General features: G+C 35.8%; 1 protein-coding gene across 1 annotated transcript; it reads right to left on the bottom strand.

Annotated features, from left to right (window-relative positions):
• Positions 1-1,256: 1,256 nt before the first annotated feature.
• LOC134845979 (uncharacterized) lies at positions 1,257-4,369 on the bottom strand (the record flags this gene model as incomplete). The annotated part of the gene is given in 2 exon segments (XM_063863129.1): positions 1,257-2,286; positions 3,510-4,369. Coding segments are annotated over 2 exon segments (1,204 nt in total), but the record flags the coding sequence as incomplete, so codon positions are not given.
• Positions 4,370-18,736: the final 14,367 nt, after the last annotated feature.

Below are 18,736 nucleotides of genomic sequence, written 5' to 3'. Positions count from 1 at the left end.
AATACACCTCTTTTAAAAACGAATTGTTCGAATCAAAGTGAAACTTCATTGAATCGGATTCGGAACCAGATCGTCGGTACACAACGAAGCTTCAATTGTAAAAGTTTTAGCTAAACAGAAAGAAAATCATGCTGCTGAATGAGGTTTATATTTGAACCGAACTGAACTTGCCGATAGTCTGAACAATTATATGAAATTGAAAACTAATCCTAACGGCAAGATTTAATTTAGTAACTAGAAAATCATTAGATTTTCCTATGTTGAAACAGATTTTTAAAATACTTTTGCAAATAGTAGATTAACTGGTTAAGTTTGAGTGAAATATGGAATGGAAAATAGCTGTGACCAAAAAACTGCTTTAATCGTAGCTTCAATCAATGCCAACTATTATCCAATCATTTCAAAAACTGATCAAAAGCCCAAAATTTTGAAACCATCCAAAAAAGTCATTTTTTGTCTATTTTCAACACACAACGATTTGTTTAAAGAGTTTGCTACTCCCTATTCCTAATCTAGGGTACCACTAAGGGAGTGATCGTTCCGGGATTAAATTGCTATAAACCGAGTTCTTCGATTGCGAGTCAAAGAGTGCGCTTTCTTTACGTCTACGCAAGGCTGCAAGGAAAGAAATCATACAAAGTTTTATTTACAAAAAGACACGAAGAACGTATGATCAAAATTTTAGCATAAGCTTTTCAATCCGAGTTCTTTGTTCTTTTTTCTTTTTTTATTGAGAAAGGTGAAGAAAACATCCAAACAGCTTAGCCCTTGGGAGTTCTTTCAAAAAGCTTGAATAGCGGCCTCATTAAAATCCAGTAAAATTTTTTCAGGTCTGCTCTTAGGTGTTAAAATTTTTATAGCCTCTAAGAAAAGATGGTACTTTTTGAACCTGTTTTGTTTCTCTAGCTAATCCAAATGCAATAATTTTTGAGATGCAAGAGCCATCGCGAGCATAAACAATGGTTTCTCTGGCCTCAGTTTTTAAGGGAATTCGATTGGAATTCAACCAAAGTTATAAAAGGACTTAGTTTGAAAGAAGTTATCGGTAGCAAAAGAAAATAAATTGTTGTGGGTTGTCGTGTTACGGTGTCATAAAGAGGGGAGTCTGAACAAAAAATTCTAAGGACGCCGAATCTGATTTGGTAGAGCCAGTCTTTGACCAGCAACAAGTTACTTTCAAATACTAGTATTTGTCGGTTTTCTTATATTTATTCACTGTATGCCTCAAAATTAATTGTTTTACTTCTTCTACTCACCTAGCGACAAAGGACATACATCTGCGAGGGTCACTGACATCAACTCGGCTGACTTTTTAATCATGGCTGCCTGGATTGCTGCACCACGCGCCACTATCTGGTCCGGATCGCCTGTGTACATCAAACGGGAAACATCTGGAAATTTGTTCATGAGGAGCTCCCGGATCTTGGGAATTTTAGTGGATCCCCCAACTAGCAGAACGAAACTTATTTCATCAACAGATAGCTTAGCTTCACTTAAAGCGTCGTCCACGTACTGTATCGTCTTGTTGAACAAATTTTCGTTCAGCGCTTCAAATCGAGCCCTAGTCAGTGTTACTTTGAAATCATTTCCATTTATCAACTTTTTCACATCGATTTCAGTGCTGATTCCTCCTGATAAGCTGTGTTTTGCAAGTTTGCAAGCTTCTATGAGTTTATGCCTGGCTTCTCTGGATTCTCCTAAACCACTTCCACAGTTTTTCTTGACTTCTGGCTCCAGATATTTGGCCAAGTTTGTGTCGAAATCCCGACCACCTAGTGCAGAATCTCCATTTGAATACACAACTTGGAAAACCTCGTTTTTACACCGAACGATTGTTAAATCGAATGTTCCAGCGCCTAAATCGTAAACAAGAATTTTTTTGTCCTCGAGTTCAAATTTTTGGTCCAGGCCATACGCCAAAATGGCAGCTGTCGGCTCATGGATCAGTCGAAGAACTCTCAGTTCGGCCAATTGAGCTGCTGAGAGAGTAGCTTCGCGCTGTTCGCCGTTGAAATAAGCCGGAACTGTAATAACTACTTCGTTTACGCTTTGTTGCAGTTTTCTTTCGGCCAACCGTTTCAGTTTATTCAGAATCATGGCCGAAATCTGTTCAGGGCTTAACAGTTTCTCTTCTTTGAAGCAGATTACCCTGAATTTAGGGTTGTTTTTCCTCTCAACCACTTCAAACGTGCATGATTCTTTTATTTTCTCAATGTCGGGGTCTTCGAATTTCCGACCAATGAAGCGCTTTGCGTCAAATATTGTATTCCCCACGTTCTCATTTGCCTGAAGATGAATAAACTTCAGGTTTTAACTGCGATACTATTTTTTTCATGTGATGATGTTTTTTTTGGTGACAAGAAAAAGTATCCCATACAAAAGTATCTCCTCACAAAATATCCCATATGAAAGTATCCCAATAGAAACAATAGCCCATGCCATTATTTTCCACGTCAATTAAAACATCCCATGAAGATTAAAAAAAATTTTATGATATAAATAACCGAGGATTAACGAGACTTACTCTTAAAAGTTAGGGATGATACAAAACAAACTTGCACAATGTTTTAACTTGAACCTTGGGCGGATCTAGGATTTTCTCGAGGGAGGGGGGGGGGAGGACTTTCAAAAATGTTCAAAAATTTTATTGACCTTTTTTTTAGGTCAACCAAATTGATTTTCCAAGCTCTCCCAAAGCACTAAAAAGGCCTTGTTTTGGCCATTTTTTCTGCGCCGCAGGCAAAAATTTGAAAAAATAGGGCAAAAACGGTGTTCTTAGGCACTTTTTGGAAAACTTTGATGAGAAAATTGCGTGTTTTCGGCGCGTGCTCCCCCCTCAAAATAAGTTTTTATTGGCTTTACAAAAATTTTAGGGTACGTCAGCAAAAACGGATATCTCAAAATAGTGCAAAAGGGGACGCTTTGGGTCGGCAGGGGATCGAATCCCTGAGGGGAGGGTAAGGGTCCGCCTCCCCCCCCCCCTAAAACCGCCCCTGGTAGTGAGTAATCTTATATAGATCTTGCTTATTTTTATCAGGAGAAAGTCTCAAAATTTGTTCACGCTTAAAGTCTTAAAGGTCAAGCAAATTGATACCTCTTGGTTGGTGAGGGGATCGAATTCTTGAAGGAAGGGGGGTTGAATTCCTAAACCCGCCCTGATAGAAATGGCTAAGCTGAATTTGGATTTAAACTGGAAACAATTTAAAACATTATGAACGGATTGCGGTCAAAAAAGCCATGTCATAAAGTAGACGAGTTGTAAGCCAATCAGAATCGAGATAAGAAAACAAACGTACGAAGTAATTTCTTTTCTCTATTATGATTGGCTTACGACGTGTCGACTTTATGGCATATCTACTTTTGCTAAGTAACCATTTTGAACTGCATTAAAAATACTCAAAACGCTCATTTTGAAGCAAGATTTTTGAAGTGCAAATGTCTAAGAAAACCGCTCAAACCGCTCGAATGTTGCTTCGAATTAGGTGAAAAATCTCGAATCGGGTGCTAACCTGTGCTCGTGCTTGCTCCCCCACCAACTGTCTGTTGTCCACGAATGCCACGTAGGAGGGTACAGTGGGGCAGTGGTCGTTGTCTTCATCGCAGATGACCTCCGCCACTCCGTCCGAATAGTGGGCTATGCAACAGGCACTAGTGCCCAAGTCAATCCCTATGTATGGACCCATGAATCCTCTTCCAGGTAAAAAGTTGTTTGCAGACTATAAGTGTTTTCCAGAAATCACAATAAATTTTTTTCAGACAACAATTTTATTCTCTGCCAAACTTTGCTGCTGTGAAAGCGCTGTGATTAGTTTTTCTTAAATGTTTTTCGAACCAAAGAATTGCAAGCTTATCAATTTGCGGTTCTTAACACTTTTTGCTCAATCCACTCTCAAATAATACCAGAACTAGATAAATCCACTACAAACTAACTCCTTTTAAAAACGAAATGTTGGAATCAAAGTGATTTTTGATTGAATCAGATTCGGAACCAGATCGTCGGTAAATTTTTTTCTCAGAAATATCATTAATTTTTTTCTAGACAATAAGTATTTTCCAGAAATAAGAAGTTCAGAAAATATGTCGAAGTAGAACTTATTTTCAGAAATTTGCCGCGATGATAAGTTTCGAGAAATTAAGCTGTGAAACTTCCATTTCGAAAAATTCTGCGAAAGTTTAAGCTGCGAAAAAATTGGTTTAAGGGCTTAAAGACAAATGAATGATGCAGATTTGATACGATTATCAGTTATTGAAGCTTTGAAAATTTGCTCACAGCAGTTTTACAATGGCTAATGGTTAAATTTTCTGTTGCTAGTTGCTTTTACCTGTATGTAGATTTTTGAGTAATACTGCCACGGTAAGCAATGGTGCAAGACTGAAGAATGTCCGAAACTGTTTTTATATTACATTTTTGTTTTTCAAAAAGAGTTTGCTGCAAAAATAAAACAAAACCGACACATGCTCAGTTGAAAAGACAGAATATATATCCAAAAATTGAGCTTATTACGATCAAATTATTTGATCATTAAAATAAACGCGGTTTTAAACGCATTCCGTCTCAGCCTTTGAATACCTTACGTGAGCTCAAACTGCATTAGTGTAACAAAAAACTGACGTCTTTTGGCTTCGAAAATGTCATCGAAAGATTTTGATAATTTTTGCAAACTAGCGGACGATTTGAAATCACAAGTATCAAAAAACCCCACGCCCGCCATACGGGAAAGCCGACTCGATGAAGCCTACAATCTGTATGGCAAAGCTGCCGAACAAGCGGTTACACGTGATCAACGGAAAAAAGTACTCGAATCTCTTCAAGATGTTATTCAAAGTCAAATCGTGTTCTACACAAAAAATCTCGAGTACTGCACAAATTATTGGGACAAAGTGTCAAGTTTAGTGGAGAAATTTTCCTTCTGGAGAAGCAAACTGCTGTTTAAAACTATTGGTAACAGCAACCATGTAGACTTTCAGTCTTTAGAAAAGAACTTCGTCAAAACTCTGGACAAATTTGAAAAGTTCATAGCTCTGGATCGCAAACCTCTGGATATTAATCTGATCATTTACGCTTCGCTTACAAAAGGCGCTGACAGAAATGCGCTAGGTTACAAGCTATACATGGCATATGCATGGGTCGAGTTTCTGTTCAAAAAAGGTATTGAAGCTACGGAAACCGAAAATGATTTGGAATCAGCTCAAAAGTTCTTCAAAGAGGTGTACACTCCCCTCGAGGAAGCTCAAAACTCGATTGACAGGAGTAAACGTATTGACGGGATGTCGGCAGCCGAGAAAGAATGGATCAAAAAGTGGGACGATGAGCTGAAAATCAAACGAGAAGAAGTGTCCATGGAGACCAAAAGAGTCGAATCCAAGTTGCTATTGAAATTAGCCGAAGAAAGACACCAGATACTGATGTTCGAAAATGAAACTCTGGATGAAGAAGAAGCCATTGATGTTTATGATATTTACCAGCAAATTCTTACCAAGTCACAGAACTTTGATGTGGAAATGGAGGCTTTGGCTCTGAGTAAAATGGGATTTTACCATCTGAGAGTTCTTCATTTTGACAACAGGGATCTCTACTAACAGATCTATCTAACAAGATAAGTTATTAAAAAAATTCATTAGAAAACTTAAAATAAAACTATTTCAAAATAAGACTCATGATTTGGGCATGAGCTAATCTGCAAAGCGCGTTAAAACAAATAGCCCCAAAAACAGTATTTTTTTTTGCTTTTTTTTGGTTTTTCTATACTGTTTTGTTTATTCGCAGGGCGGAAAATGGCAGTCGGAACATTCAAGGACGCCTTGCTACAAACTTTTTTTAAAATTTTTTAGATTTTTTTACTTCTTAGATTTTTTAAAAGTTAAGTTATTGTTACTACACATAAAATTTCTAATAAAAAAAACGCCTCCAAAGGCAATTTTAGGGAATACCGGATGCCTTTTTGAGGATTTTCACCTCATTCTCACCTAAGCGGTCCTTCACGCACATTTTTCCTGTACTAATAAAGTAGTTTCATTTACTTTTATTCTGACCACCATAAAATTAGTTTCATTTTGACCGCACGACGCTGAAGGCACCTTACGACACATAAAATGGTTTCTATAATAATAGGGCACAGAATTGAGCTAGCTCCTGTCTCCTGTCTGGACTTCGCTGATACATCTATAACATGCGTGAGCTGAACGGAACAAGATTTTCGTACACAAAAATCTGACTAATTGTTTTTTTTTGTAAAAAAAAGAATCCAACGAAAACATTTATTAAAAATTTGATGAAAAAAACACCTAGTGCTTAACCATTCGTTCTTGGAGGCAAAATTAACGATAGTATTTGCAATCCTGTTCAAACTTTGAATTATAAAGGTTAAAATATGGGCCATCAAAATCAGTAAAAATTTATCGAGTGCAAATTATTTGAACAGATATATCGTCAGAGAAAATTTTACTCTAAAACCTAAAGACAAAGACCAAATATTTGGGATATATTCAAGGTTTTTATTCGGATCAATTTTGACTTTTTAGGTGTCACATTCTTCAACCTCACGTTATTTAACCCCAATGTCTGAAATTCTACTTTATAACCCCGTAATATGTAATTTATAGCCCCATAACGACCACGACAATTTGAGATCCTTTTTAATAACGATAATTTGTTTCAAACTAGGTAGTTTTACAACTACAATAGAATTCCAGATAAGTGTACTAATTGAGGACTAGCAAGCCTTTTCCATTCAATTGACGCCTCTAGCGTGTTAAATAAAATTTCATTCCAACTAGCTAAAAAACAATCCCCAATTATTTCTTTTAAAACAGAGATAACCTACATGGTGCCAAATGGAAAGTAACGTGAGACCTAAAAGAATAACATCAAGTTTTACTGCCTTCTACTTGAACGCTTGTTTTTCCAATCTTTGGGCTACAATGTTTGAAACGTCCGTCCATTTTACTTAATCTTTAAGAAAAGACAAACTAATACTAGTGGTATCAGTTCACGAGTATTATCTGAAACGTAAGAACACAAACACTACGAACTGGAACTGCTCAAAGTACCCATCTAATAAATGACAAGCAACAGTAATTACGGATGGCGAAATGTTTACTGGAACGAAAGGTGAGCATGGTTGTGACATTTTTACGGGAGAACCTGATGCTCGTCTATTTTTGAAAAGTATCAGGGATCTGAAATAGAACAAAACTCCAACCATCTCAGCCGCCACAACGTTTCAGCCAGAAGAGACAAATTCTCAACTCAATTCGACCTACAAACTAGAAAAAATTCAGTCCGAATTTCACAACGAATGCTCAAGCAACTAGAACAAGTTCTACCAGTCTCCCAGCAACTAGAAATTTGCCAGAACTATTGAAGAATTTGGGTAAGATTTGACAGGGGACAAATTAATCGCAAAAAAAAATACATTGTTCGGCGACCTGGAAATGCTATGTGTGCGCAAAAAATCAAGTTTTTGACTGGCTGTTAGAACTTTCCAAGTTACTACCAAAGTGCTTAAATCCATTTTACTCTGAACCTGTTTTTCTTTCAGGATCAGCCCCCACTTGCATAAATGCTTTTTTTACCAAAAAACCGGATAAATCATGCTTCTGATTCTTAAAAGCCCTACAAGTTTTAACCCCTGACAGTAGACAGGAAAAAATGTTTTGAATTAAAATGTTGTTTTCATTTTTTCACGAAAAAGTATCTCTTGGCAGGCTCCCGGAGAAGTACAAAAACGCAGTGACTCGAGTCGCATTTCAAAACCACTGTTTGTAGCAATTTAATCCCAGAACGACTGCTTCTTTGATGATACGGTAGGTTGGAGCAAGTGCTGCCTTGAGATGGTTCGAAATGGTTCAAAAAATTTTAAGAAAGATTCGAAATTAGATAAATTTTACTTTAAAATGATTGGCGTTTGAAAAAAAAAACTTAAATTAGATCGATCAAGTTTTTGTTGAATTTTTTTTTCAATTCCGTGTTTCGTTCGAGTTCAGCCTGTTTTTCTGTTATTAGCAAGAAGACTTTCAAGATCAATTTCAATTTGGGGAAAACCGTATAAATTTTGATTATAAACTAGAATCATTGCTGTCGGATTAGTTTGTCAAAGTCTTGACCACGTCCATGTCAAAGTCTTGACTAACGGTTCATGTCAAAATCTAATCATTTCTATCAAACTCTAAACCGCTTTTTTCAGCTTGCATGTTACTTCGTTTTGTTTCGCAAAAATGTTTGCAATTGAAGCTTTGATGATTACCAAAATATCTCCATGTTTCCAAAAGTGGGACGATGAGCTGAAAATCAAACGAGAAGAAGTGTCAATGGAGTCCAAAAGAGTCGAATCGAAGTTGCTATTGCAATTAATCGAAGAAAGACACCAGATACTGATGTTCGAAAATGAAACTCTGGATGAAGAAGAGGCCATTGATGTTTATGATATTTACCACCAAGTTCTCACCAAGTCCCAGAACTTTGATGTGGAAATGGAGGCTTTGGCTCTGAGTAAAATGGGATTTTACCATCTGAGATTTCTTCATTTTGACAACAGGGATCTCTACAAACAGATCTATCTAACAAGATAAGTTAATAAAAAAACTCATTAGAAAACCTAAAATAAAACTATTTCAAAATAAGACTCATGATTTGGGCATGAGCTAGGTAATCTGCAAAGCGCGTTAAAACAAATAGCCCCAAAAACAGTCTTTTTTGCTTTTTAGGTTGTTTTGTTTATTCGCAGGGCGGAAAATGGCAGTCGGAACATTCAAGCACGCCTTGCTACATTTTTTTTTTGTTTTTTAGATTTTTTTATTTCTTAGATTTTTTAAAACTGAAATTATTGAATTATTGTTAATACACATAAAGTTTCTTATGAAAAAAAAAACGCCTCCAAAGGCAATTTTAGGGGATACCGGTTGCCTCTTTGAGGATTTTCACCTCCTTCTCACCTAAGCGGTCCTTCACACACATTTTTCCTGTACTAAAAAAGTAGTTGCATTTACTTTTCTTCCGAGCACCATAAAATTAGTTTCATTTTGACCGCACGACGCTGAAGGCACCTTCGACGACAATAAATACCTTACGACACATAAAATGGTTTTAATAACAGGGCACAGAATTGAGCTAGCTCCTGTCTGGACTACGCTGACACATCTATAACATGCGTGAGCTGAACGGAACAAAATATTCGTACACAAAAATCTGAATAATTGTTTTTTTTTGTAAAAAAAAAAATCCAACGAAAACATTTATTAAAAATTTGTGAAAAAAAAACACCTAGTGCTTAACCATTTGTTCTTGGAGGCAAAATTAACGATAATATTTGCAACCCTGTTCAAACTTTGAATTAAAAAAATTAAAATATGGGCCATCAAAATCAGTAAAAATTTATCGTGTGCAAATTATTTGAACACATAGATCGTCAGAGAAAATTTTACTCTAAAACCTTAAGACAAAGACCAAATATTCGGGATATATTCAAGGTTTTTATTCGGATCAATTTTGACTTTTTAGGTGTCACATTCTTCAACCTCACATAATTTAACCCCAATGTCTGAAATTCTACTTTATAACCCCGTGACAAGTAATTTATAGCCCCATAACGACCACGACAATTTGAGATCCTTTTTAATAACGATAATTTGTTTCAAACTAGGTAGTTTTACAACTACAATAGAATTCCAGATAAGTGTACTAATTGAGGACTAGCAAGCCTTTTCCATTCAATTGACGCCTCTAGCGTGTTAAATAAAATTTCATTCCAACTAGCTAAAAAACAATCCCCAATTACTTCTTTTAAAACAGAGATAACCTACATGGTGCCAAATTGAAAGTAACGTAGGACTTAAAAGAATAACATCAAGTTTCACTGCCTTCTACTTGAACGCTTGTTATTCCATTCTTTGGGCTACAATGCTTGAAACGTCCGTCCATTTTACTTAATCTTTAAGAAAAGACAAACTAATATTAGTGGTATCAGTTCACGAGTATTATCTGAAACGTAAGAACACAAACACTACGAACTGGAACTGCTCAAAGTACCCATCTCATAAATGACAAGCAACAGTAATTACGGATGGCGAAATGTTTACTGGAACGAAAGGTGAGCATAGTTGTGACATTTTTACGGGAGAACCTGATGCTCGTCTATTTTTGAAAAGTATCAGGGATCTGAAATAGAACAAAACTCCAACAATCTCAGCCGCCACAACGTTTCAGCCAGAAGAGACAAATTCTCAACTCAACTCGACCTACCAACTAGAAAAAATTCAGTCCGAATTTCACAACGAATGCTCAAGCAACCAGAACAAGTTCTACCAGTCTCCCAGCAACTAGAAATTTTCCAGAATTATTGAAGATTTTGGTAAGATTTGACAGGGGACAACTTAATTGCAAAAAAATTATTTTGTTCGGCGACCTGGAAATGCTACGTGTGCGCAAAAAATCAAGTTTTTCACTGGCTGTTAGAACTATCCAAGTTACTACCAAAGTGCTTATGGCCATTTTACTCTGAACCTGTTTTTCTTTCAGGATCAGCCCCCACGTGCATAAATGCTTTTTTACCAAAAAACCGGATAAATCATGCCTCTGCTTCTTAAAAGCCATACAAGTTCTTACCCCTGACAGTAGACAGGAAAAAAAATGTTTTGAATTAAAATGTTGTTTTTCATTTTTTCACGGAAAAATTTCTCTTGGCAGGCTCCCGGAGAAGTACAAAAACGCAGTGACTCGAGTCGCATTTCAAAACCACTGTCTGTAGCAATTTAGTCCCAGAACGATTTCTTTTTCGGTGATACGGTAGGTTGGAGCAATTGCTGCCTTGAATTGGTTCGAAATGGTTCGAAAATTTTTAGAAAGATTCGAAATTAGATAATTTTTAGTTTAAAATGATTGGCGTTTAAAAAAAAACTTAAATTAGATCAATCCGACTAAATTAAATTTTCTATTTCGTGTTTCGTTCGAGTTCAGCCAATTTTTCTGTTATTAGCAAGAAGACTTTCAAGATCAGTTTCAATTTGGGGAAAACCGTATAAATTTCGATTATAAACTAGAATCATTGCTGTCGGATTAGTTTGTCAAAGTCTTGACCATGTCCATGTCAAAGTCTTGACTAACGGTTCATGTCAAAGTCTAATCATTTCTATCAAACTCTAAACCGCTTTTTTCAGCTTGCATGTTACTTCGTTTTGTTTCGCAAAAATGTTTGCAATTGAAGCTTTGATGATTACCGAAATATCTCCATGTAAGTTCAACTTTGATTCTAAAAGTTGGTATTAAAAAGGGGTTAAATTGTAGTGGGTTATATGACAAGGGAGGATGTAAAAAAATAATGATTAAAAACGCGGTATGATAAGCTTGGGAACCGATTTCTGAACCTGTCCATTTCGAGCGAAATTTTCGAATATTTGGAAAAAAAATGACGTCCTAAGCTCAAATTTTCAAAACTTTTTGAACGGTGAGCTTTTTTGTTGGGTTAAGAAAGTTGGGATTTTTGGACGATTTTAGTTTGGCCAATTTTGGACAATTTACGGGCTTATGAATCAGTTCAAAATGATTTTAGTCAACATGGTCGTATTTATCAGTTCCTAAATTGCCACTTTAAGATTAGATAGTGTGATGGGGGAAAAATTCGGACATTTTTTTTTTGTTTTTTTTTGTTTCTTTTTAAAGACAAACAAGCATTAATGAACTCGCACGGATTCAGCAGGCGTGTTAGATTTGAAACTTAACTTTAAAATTGTTCATACTGCGTCGAAGTTCGTAAAAATCAATCTTGAGGTAAAAATCAGATTGTAAAAATCAATCTGCTTCATTATTCTCTCGGTTCTGAGGAAAATCTAAAAGGTATTTTGGAAAATTATGTTGAGCAAAGTTAGTGATAATTCAAAAATCAAATAGATTGCAAAAATATATCTGTTTGGATTATGCCATGCACAGCAAGGAGAAAGCGCGTGAATACTTTTCGAGGTCAATTCAACTCGCTCTGAGCCTGGAGCCAAAGAATGTCCGAGAGGAAGAATGGTTCAAAAAAGCAAACGATTTTCTTCGAGAACTTCAAAACAAACAGCTGAAAGCAGAACACGTTCAGCTTCAACTTGAAAGAAAAGAATTTGAAGAAGAATTAGCTGAGTTGGATGAATTTCTTAAGAAGAACGTCAGATTTCAAGAGGAGTTGAAGTCAGAGCTGAGCGATCTGGTTTCGAAATATAAGCCAAAAGGAAGACACGACATCCAAATTATACAGGAAACTACCAATAATCGGGTAAAATTAGCTCCTAAATATGATTTTTAAAAACTTAAACCTTGTTTTGACGTCCCTGTCGAGGTTTTCGAATCAAGGTTTTAACAGTTTGGGCGTTTTTTTTTTCGGACTAACTACGCTCAAAAACTTGTATAGAATAAAGCGGTTTTTGAAAAATTGAAAGCGATTTACAATCTGGTTTTTTGAGTTAGAACCGAAGTGGTTAACTCATAGAGTAATTTCGGATAGGGTACACCGTCTGCTCGTCACGCTATCTTATTTTCGGCCGGATAGATTCGTGCAACTTCTTAGTCTAATACCGATCCTAGTCTCAGGTTGTTTAACTAGTCTCTGCTAGGCTCAATATATCTAGGGTATACTGGTTTATTGCGGCTGCTGAAGTTCTCTTGGAGAGGCAACTAATTTCTAAGTTAAATTCAAATCTCTCTGGTGCTGAAATTACAAGTAATTTCAGCACTTACAAATAAGTGGGTTGTTAGTTTGATGGATCATGATTGGTTAATATTAAATACTTTACAGTGGTAAAATATCTAATTTATCCAATCATAAAATGTAGTTTAGATCAGGTTCCACCCATCCGGGTTTTACAGAGTTTTTTTTAGAATTGTCTTTCTGCAATTCAAAGGATGGGTGATGGACGTTGGTATTTGGCGAACATCATATTCTTCTGGGTTCTCTTGTTAGAGAAGTTCCAGGACGCTGGAATGATGGATATCAATCTTTGTGTCTTCTTGAGACAACGACTGTGTTTCCCAACGAAATCACTCTGATTTCAGAATGGTTTGCTGTGACGGGTTTTTCTGTTTCATGTAGAGAACTTCTTTTGTGTTCGACCTCGTCTGGGAATGGCGTGGAGATTGTGCGTGGAGGGGATGCCTTGTTGCTCGGATCTGTACGTATACTTGAGCATCGAGGTGGTCATTGGTCTAGTTCAATGAAGTTCTTTTCTGCGAAGTCAAGTCGTACTCTAAATCCTTTGAGTTGTGATTGTGGACGGCATATTGGTTGTGGTTGGTCATTCTGTTTCGAGTGTAGTGGGGTCATTTTGTCTTTGGATGTTCGTCTTTGGCGTTGTATGCTGATCTATATACTGCAAGGTATAATTTAATTTTATAAAATTTTTATTAGTTCAGTGTTTTAATTATGATTTTGGTTAGTTGTTTTCACAAAGGCATTTTGTTTTAGTTCGGGTATTTTGAAGAGTTACTCACCCTTGAGTACCTCTTATTAAAAATAGAAGTGTGGTCACAAAGCGTGGATGTAGCGCGGTGGGTTAGGCCGGCTATAGAGCATGCTCAGGACGTCCTCTCTGGTGGGTTAGGCCAGGAGTGGGAGTATGATTTCATGCGGTTTCTGTGAGAGGTCCTGTTATGTGATAACGTTTTATGTCGGGTTTATGTCGGTCTTTCTTATGTTCCTTTGGTTGTGTCCTTTTTTCAAAAATCAAATTGTTTTTGTTATGGGTTGCTCTTTCGACTTTTTTGTGTTTTATTATTTCTTTCGTAGACTTTATAATAGTCTTCAAAAGAATAAATTATCCAGTTTTAAACTGGGTTAATCCGGTTTGGGTACCGTTGGTTTTTTTTCCTTAGTCATGCTGTTATTTTATGATTTGTGGTGTTTAGTAAGCTGCGTTGGTTAGTTTGGTTTAGTATATAATTCCTTTCCAACCGGGTTAAAGGAAAGTTTGAAACTTGTTATCGTGTGTTAGAGTTGTTGAGTGTGAAAACTTGAAACTGAAATTCATTATTTAAACAATTCTTTGTGGGCGAGCTGTGCGAGTTTGGATAGAATTCTTGTGCGAGTGAATGAAAATATCAAAAGGTTAGTACTGCATTTTCGTCTTATCAATTTACTACATAGATTTTCAATTTTACTGCTAGTTTTGGGGAAAAATTAAGTTACAAATTTTCATCATTATTAGAATTACTGCTTTTGGGGAAACAATTTATAAATTAATTTACTACATTGGTATGAATTTTATTATTTTTATCTACTGCAAAATATTAATAGAATTTAGAAGAATTTGAAGAAGTTTTCTATTTTTTATTTTTCTTTTGTGTTTTTTGCAGATGATCGTGGGATGAAGACTAAAAATCTAAATGAGACATGGATAAAGAATGGTTAGTTTTAATGTAAATTTATTAGTTAAGAATATGTATAAATTATACTTACCTGTTTAGTCGTCTGGGAAAAAACCGTGGGGGAAGATGTCGTGTATTATGTCGGAATTTGTTAGTAATTTTGCTAGTATGCGAATGATGTTTTTAGTTTGAAGCAGTGGCCAAAGCAATTGAAGTGCTTTAATAGTTTTTAGTTCTTCAGTGCCAACTGCAAACTCATAAGGTGTGTTTTGAATGAGATTATATAATTTGTGATTGTATTTAGTGTTGTGGATGAATTCTAATATTGGGATTTCAATAGGTTGAATAAATTCATGTGGGATAAGGAAGGGTCTGGATTCTTCTGCGTTAAGGGTCTTCTTGATAGGACAAAACATATACATTTGGGTTATGGGATCATAATTGCGGAGAATACCGTGAGGGTTAGTATCTTTGATGCAATATGTGAAGTTAAGAAAAAATGGTGAAGTGTATTTAGAGTTAATACACTGAAAACGGTGGTGTGGTTGTCTTGATGGAGTGTGCAGATCGAAATGATTTTGTATGAAATGATAATATGTATATGTGTGGGTTTGTTTAGTGCGTAACATAATGTCGTGTGAGCAGTGCAAATTGCGTTCATGTGGTGCAAGGAAGTTGAAGGTTAGTGAAAATGATTGAAATTTTTCTTTAAAACTTTCGTAAGCTTGCGTGTTGGTTAGTGCTTCAGAAATGACGTGGTCAAATTTGCGATCAAATATATTGAGTGTAAATACATATGGTGTTTTGATGAAAATTTTTTCTGTGATTTGTGGATTAGCGAAGCGATCATCATTTAAAAATTGGTCTTGGTTAGTTCGGATGATGTTGTGATCGTAATATTCTAGCGTAAATTCGTTAGCTCGGGGTGCAGTGAATGTTTTTAGTGATTTTTTATATCATATATAAGTAAATTGTCTATGTGTTAGTGATGTGGTGAGTCGGTATAGCATATCTTGATTTCTTTCTATATCGATATGAGTATTAGATAATGGTAGGCAAAGGGGATTAGTAAAATGATAATATGATGTCCAATGAAGTGTAGGCATTAAAACATGTTCATCTACAAAACTACGTGTGTCGTTAGTGTCATGAGGGGTGTTTAAAGTATACTGTGGAAATGAAGGTAAGGTGATTGCTAGAAAATCATTCGTGTTAGTGTGATTTGGATGATTAATATATTCACGGGCTGTTCCTGGTTTTGTTGGAAATGGATGGTTTGGGAATTTTCTTTTGAAAGTGCGATAAGCTCTATTAGTGCTATTTGATGATTCGGTGGATGTGGATGATTGTGCTAATGATACGGTATAAGCTGAAGAGGGTGTAGGGGTAGGTGGGTTTGATGATTCTATTGTGGATGAAATCTGATTTATAGTGGGGTTGTCAAGGTGTAAGGGTTGTTGTTGTAGGGTGATAAAATTATCTAGATCTTGGGAGATTTGGGGAATATCTGGAGAACTGGATGATCGGTCTGAATGAAATGAAGAGTAGGTTGGGGTGACTTGTGAAGCGTAAGAGGGTGTAGAAATGGATGGTTATTTGGTGGGATTGGTTGAAAAGGGGGTGTTGAAACAATTGAGGAGTTGGTTTGAAAAGTATTGGACGGAGATGGTTCAGAGTCTGCAATTCATCAGGGGTTTCAATATTAGGGTTATTGAGTTGTGAAATGGAGTATAAAACTGAAATATGTGAATTAGTGTCTGAATTCATGCCTGATGTTATATTACTGGTTGGGAAATCGGGTGGCGGGAAAGCAAAAAGTGGAATTATTGTAATTGGAGTGTTGAGTTTGGTTGGGTGGGAATTTGAGCGGTGTAGGGATCCAAGTTGTCGGCTCATTGTGTGCTAAAAATTTTTTTATTTTGAGACTGAAAAGCGGTGGTATGGGGTTGTTCTATAATTTGTTCATATGTATTTTCATCTTGTGAATGATGTGTCATTATATGTTGAATGGGACTTTGTGATATGGTTGGTCTAAAATTTGGATTATGCGTTATTGCTAAATTACGAAAATTTCGTGGGACTAGGGATAATGGATGGTTATGTGGTAGGGGTGGTAACTGTGGTGCTGTAGGCGTGATTTCTATATTATTATGTTCTTCGTCGTATGTGTTCTGTCTTGTTGCTATTTTTGTATTGTATTCTTTTATTTGTGCGTCTAAAAGAATTTTGTTTATTGATGATGAAAAAATTCCAAAGAATCCTGCAAATAGTATGCGTGCTACACTTGCTTGTCTATTGACTTGTGTGTGTATAGCGAAGCTAAAAATGTTCATAGGTGAGATATCTTGTGGTCGGTATTTTTCACCGTTGAGATATATATAGTCTTTAATGTCTTTAAAATATCCGCTATAATCTTGTGTATAGATATCTGCAAATCCTGCGGTTTCGGCAAGTTTGCGTAAGTTTTGGTCAATTGATTGTCTTTGTATAGTGTCCATTTGTGTTAACAATTCTTGGAATTGTTGTGTTCTAATGTGATGTTGGATATCGTATTTCGAATGTATTCCAATTGATTGTAAGTCGATGTTTGGGTTTCGAGCAATAGCTCTAATGCTTTCTGGTGAAAATTTTTTGAGTGATTGCATTAATGTGGGGTATGGGGTGAGAAGGTAATATTGATCTTCATCAGGGTTCAGTTGTACTACATTGTGGCTATTTTCTGATCCACATGGAACTGCGGTATCCCAGAAATAGGTTCGTCTTGAAAGTGTGTCAACGAAATGTACTTTATTTTTATTAAAGATAGGGATTCTTTTATAACATCGTTTTTCTTCAAAAACATATAGTGGTGATACTTTTTTGGTACAGGTATAAAACCATAAAATGTTTCCTTCGTAGTCTAAAAAATTTGACCTATTTCCTGATGGTAAATATCCTGCGTAGGGTATTTTTAATACTGCTAGTGCAAGTGATGGTAAGATTTGTGTCCGTTCTAATTCGCATAGTTGGTGAAGTGTTTCTAATTCAGAGAGTGACATTTCCTGAAAAATTCGGCTAATTGTGTAGTCTAATTTCATATCTAAGTGAATATCATAGTGGATATTACCAAAATAAGTACTATTCATTAGTGATAGTTCTTGTAGACGTGTGCTTCTAGTGTCATGGGGCTTTAGATGTCCACCAGGTTGACGTTTACTTTTTTGAAAATTAACTGGTATATATGATGTTCCTTCGTTTAGAGGATGACTTGTGGCATATGGGTAGAGTTTTATTTTTCCAGTGGTCATGTCGAATCCTTTTTCGTATTCAACTAATATTTCGGAGTATTGTGTTTTGTGAAGTGGGTTTCTGTATTTGCATGCAAGTTCTGTTTCTTGATATATTTGAAAACGTGTCAATTTATTTTCTATATTGTGAATGTTTCTAAAATTAGTACTTGTTTTCGTGATGGATTTACTTGTTCATATGGAATTGATTGTATAAAATTTTTTTTGTGAAATTTTATCATTCGGGCGTGTATTTTTGCTACTTGAAATGTTGTACATGTGTCTTCGGGGAATCAAACAATTGTTGCTTGTGTTCGTGTTGTAGGGTCACAATGGCCTTGATCGTTTTTACAAGGTAATCTAATTCCTTGATAGATCATTGTGTTGTCAGATAAATCGCGTGTGAGTTGTATTTTTTCGAGTTGTATTTTCCAATCGAAAAACATTATTTCTTGATATCCTTTATTTTTTGTGTCTGCTTTGCAGTTTGATGAGTTATTTATACCAATGTGCGGTATCCAGTGTTTATCGTGTATGTCATAAGTTAATCTTCCGTGTGCGCCGTTGTATGGGTATTTTTCATCTAGTTTTATATGTCCTTGATATCTTTCAAGTTCTGCTTGATGTACAGAATCTGCAAAAACTTGGAAATATACTAACTTTCTATCGGTGTTTTTATTTTTTGTGATATTTAGTCTGAGTAACTTGTTTTTACAATCTTCGAGGTTGAGATGTAAAAGTCGTTCGATATTACTTTGGTAGAATTATTCGTGGTCAAGTCGGTTTTTATTTCCATTTGAGACTTGTGAACAATGTACTTTCTTTTCAGAAATTGTTGCTGTGAATTTATATCCTATAACTGTTGTTGCTCGGGCTTTTGAATAGAGTGTCGCTATTACATTTGTAGTTTCTATAGCTTGTGGTTCTGTTTCGCATTGTGATACTTGATTTATTGCATATTTGTGTAGTGTTTTTTGTTCATTTTCTTCACAATCGTAATGTGTTACTAATAGATCTTGGGGTCCTGTGCGGGGGGAAGGGTTTATGTTTTGATCAGAAATTACTAGAAAAAAGAGTTGGAGAAAAATTAATATTTTTAGAATATACATGTGTATGATAATCCTGAGTATGGGTTATA

This window comes from Symsagittifera roscoffensis, chromosome 5 (assembly GCF_963678635.1).
Source record: "Symsagittifera roscoffensis chromosome 5, txSymRosc1.1, whole genome shotgun sequence".
Classification (NCBI taxonomy): domain Eukaryota; kingdom Metazoa; phylum Xenacoelomorpha; order Acoela; family Convolutidae; genus Symsagittifera; species Symsagittifera roscoffensis.
This window is presented reverse-complemented; position numbering and strand designations above follow the sequence as displayed.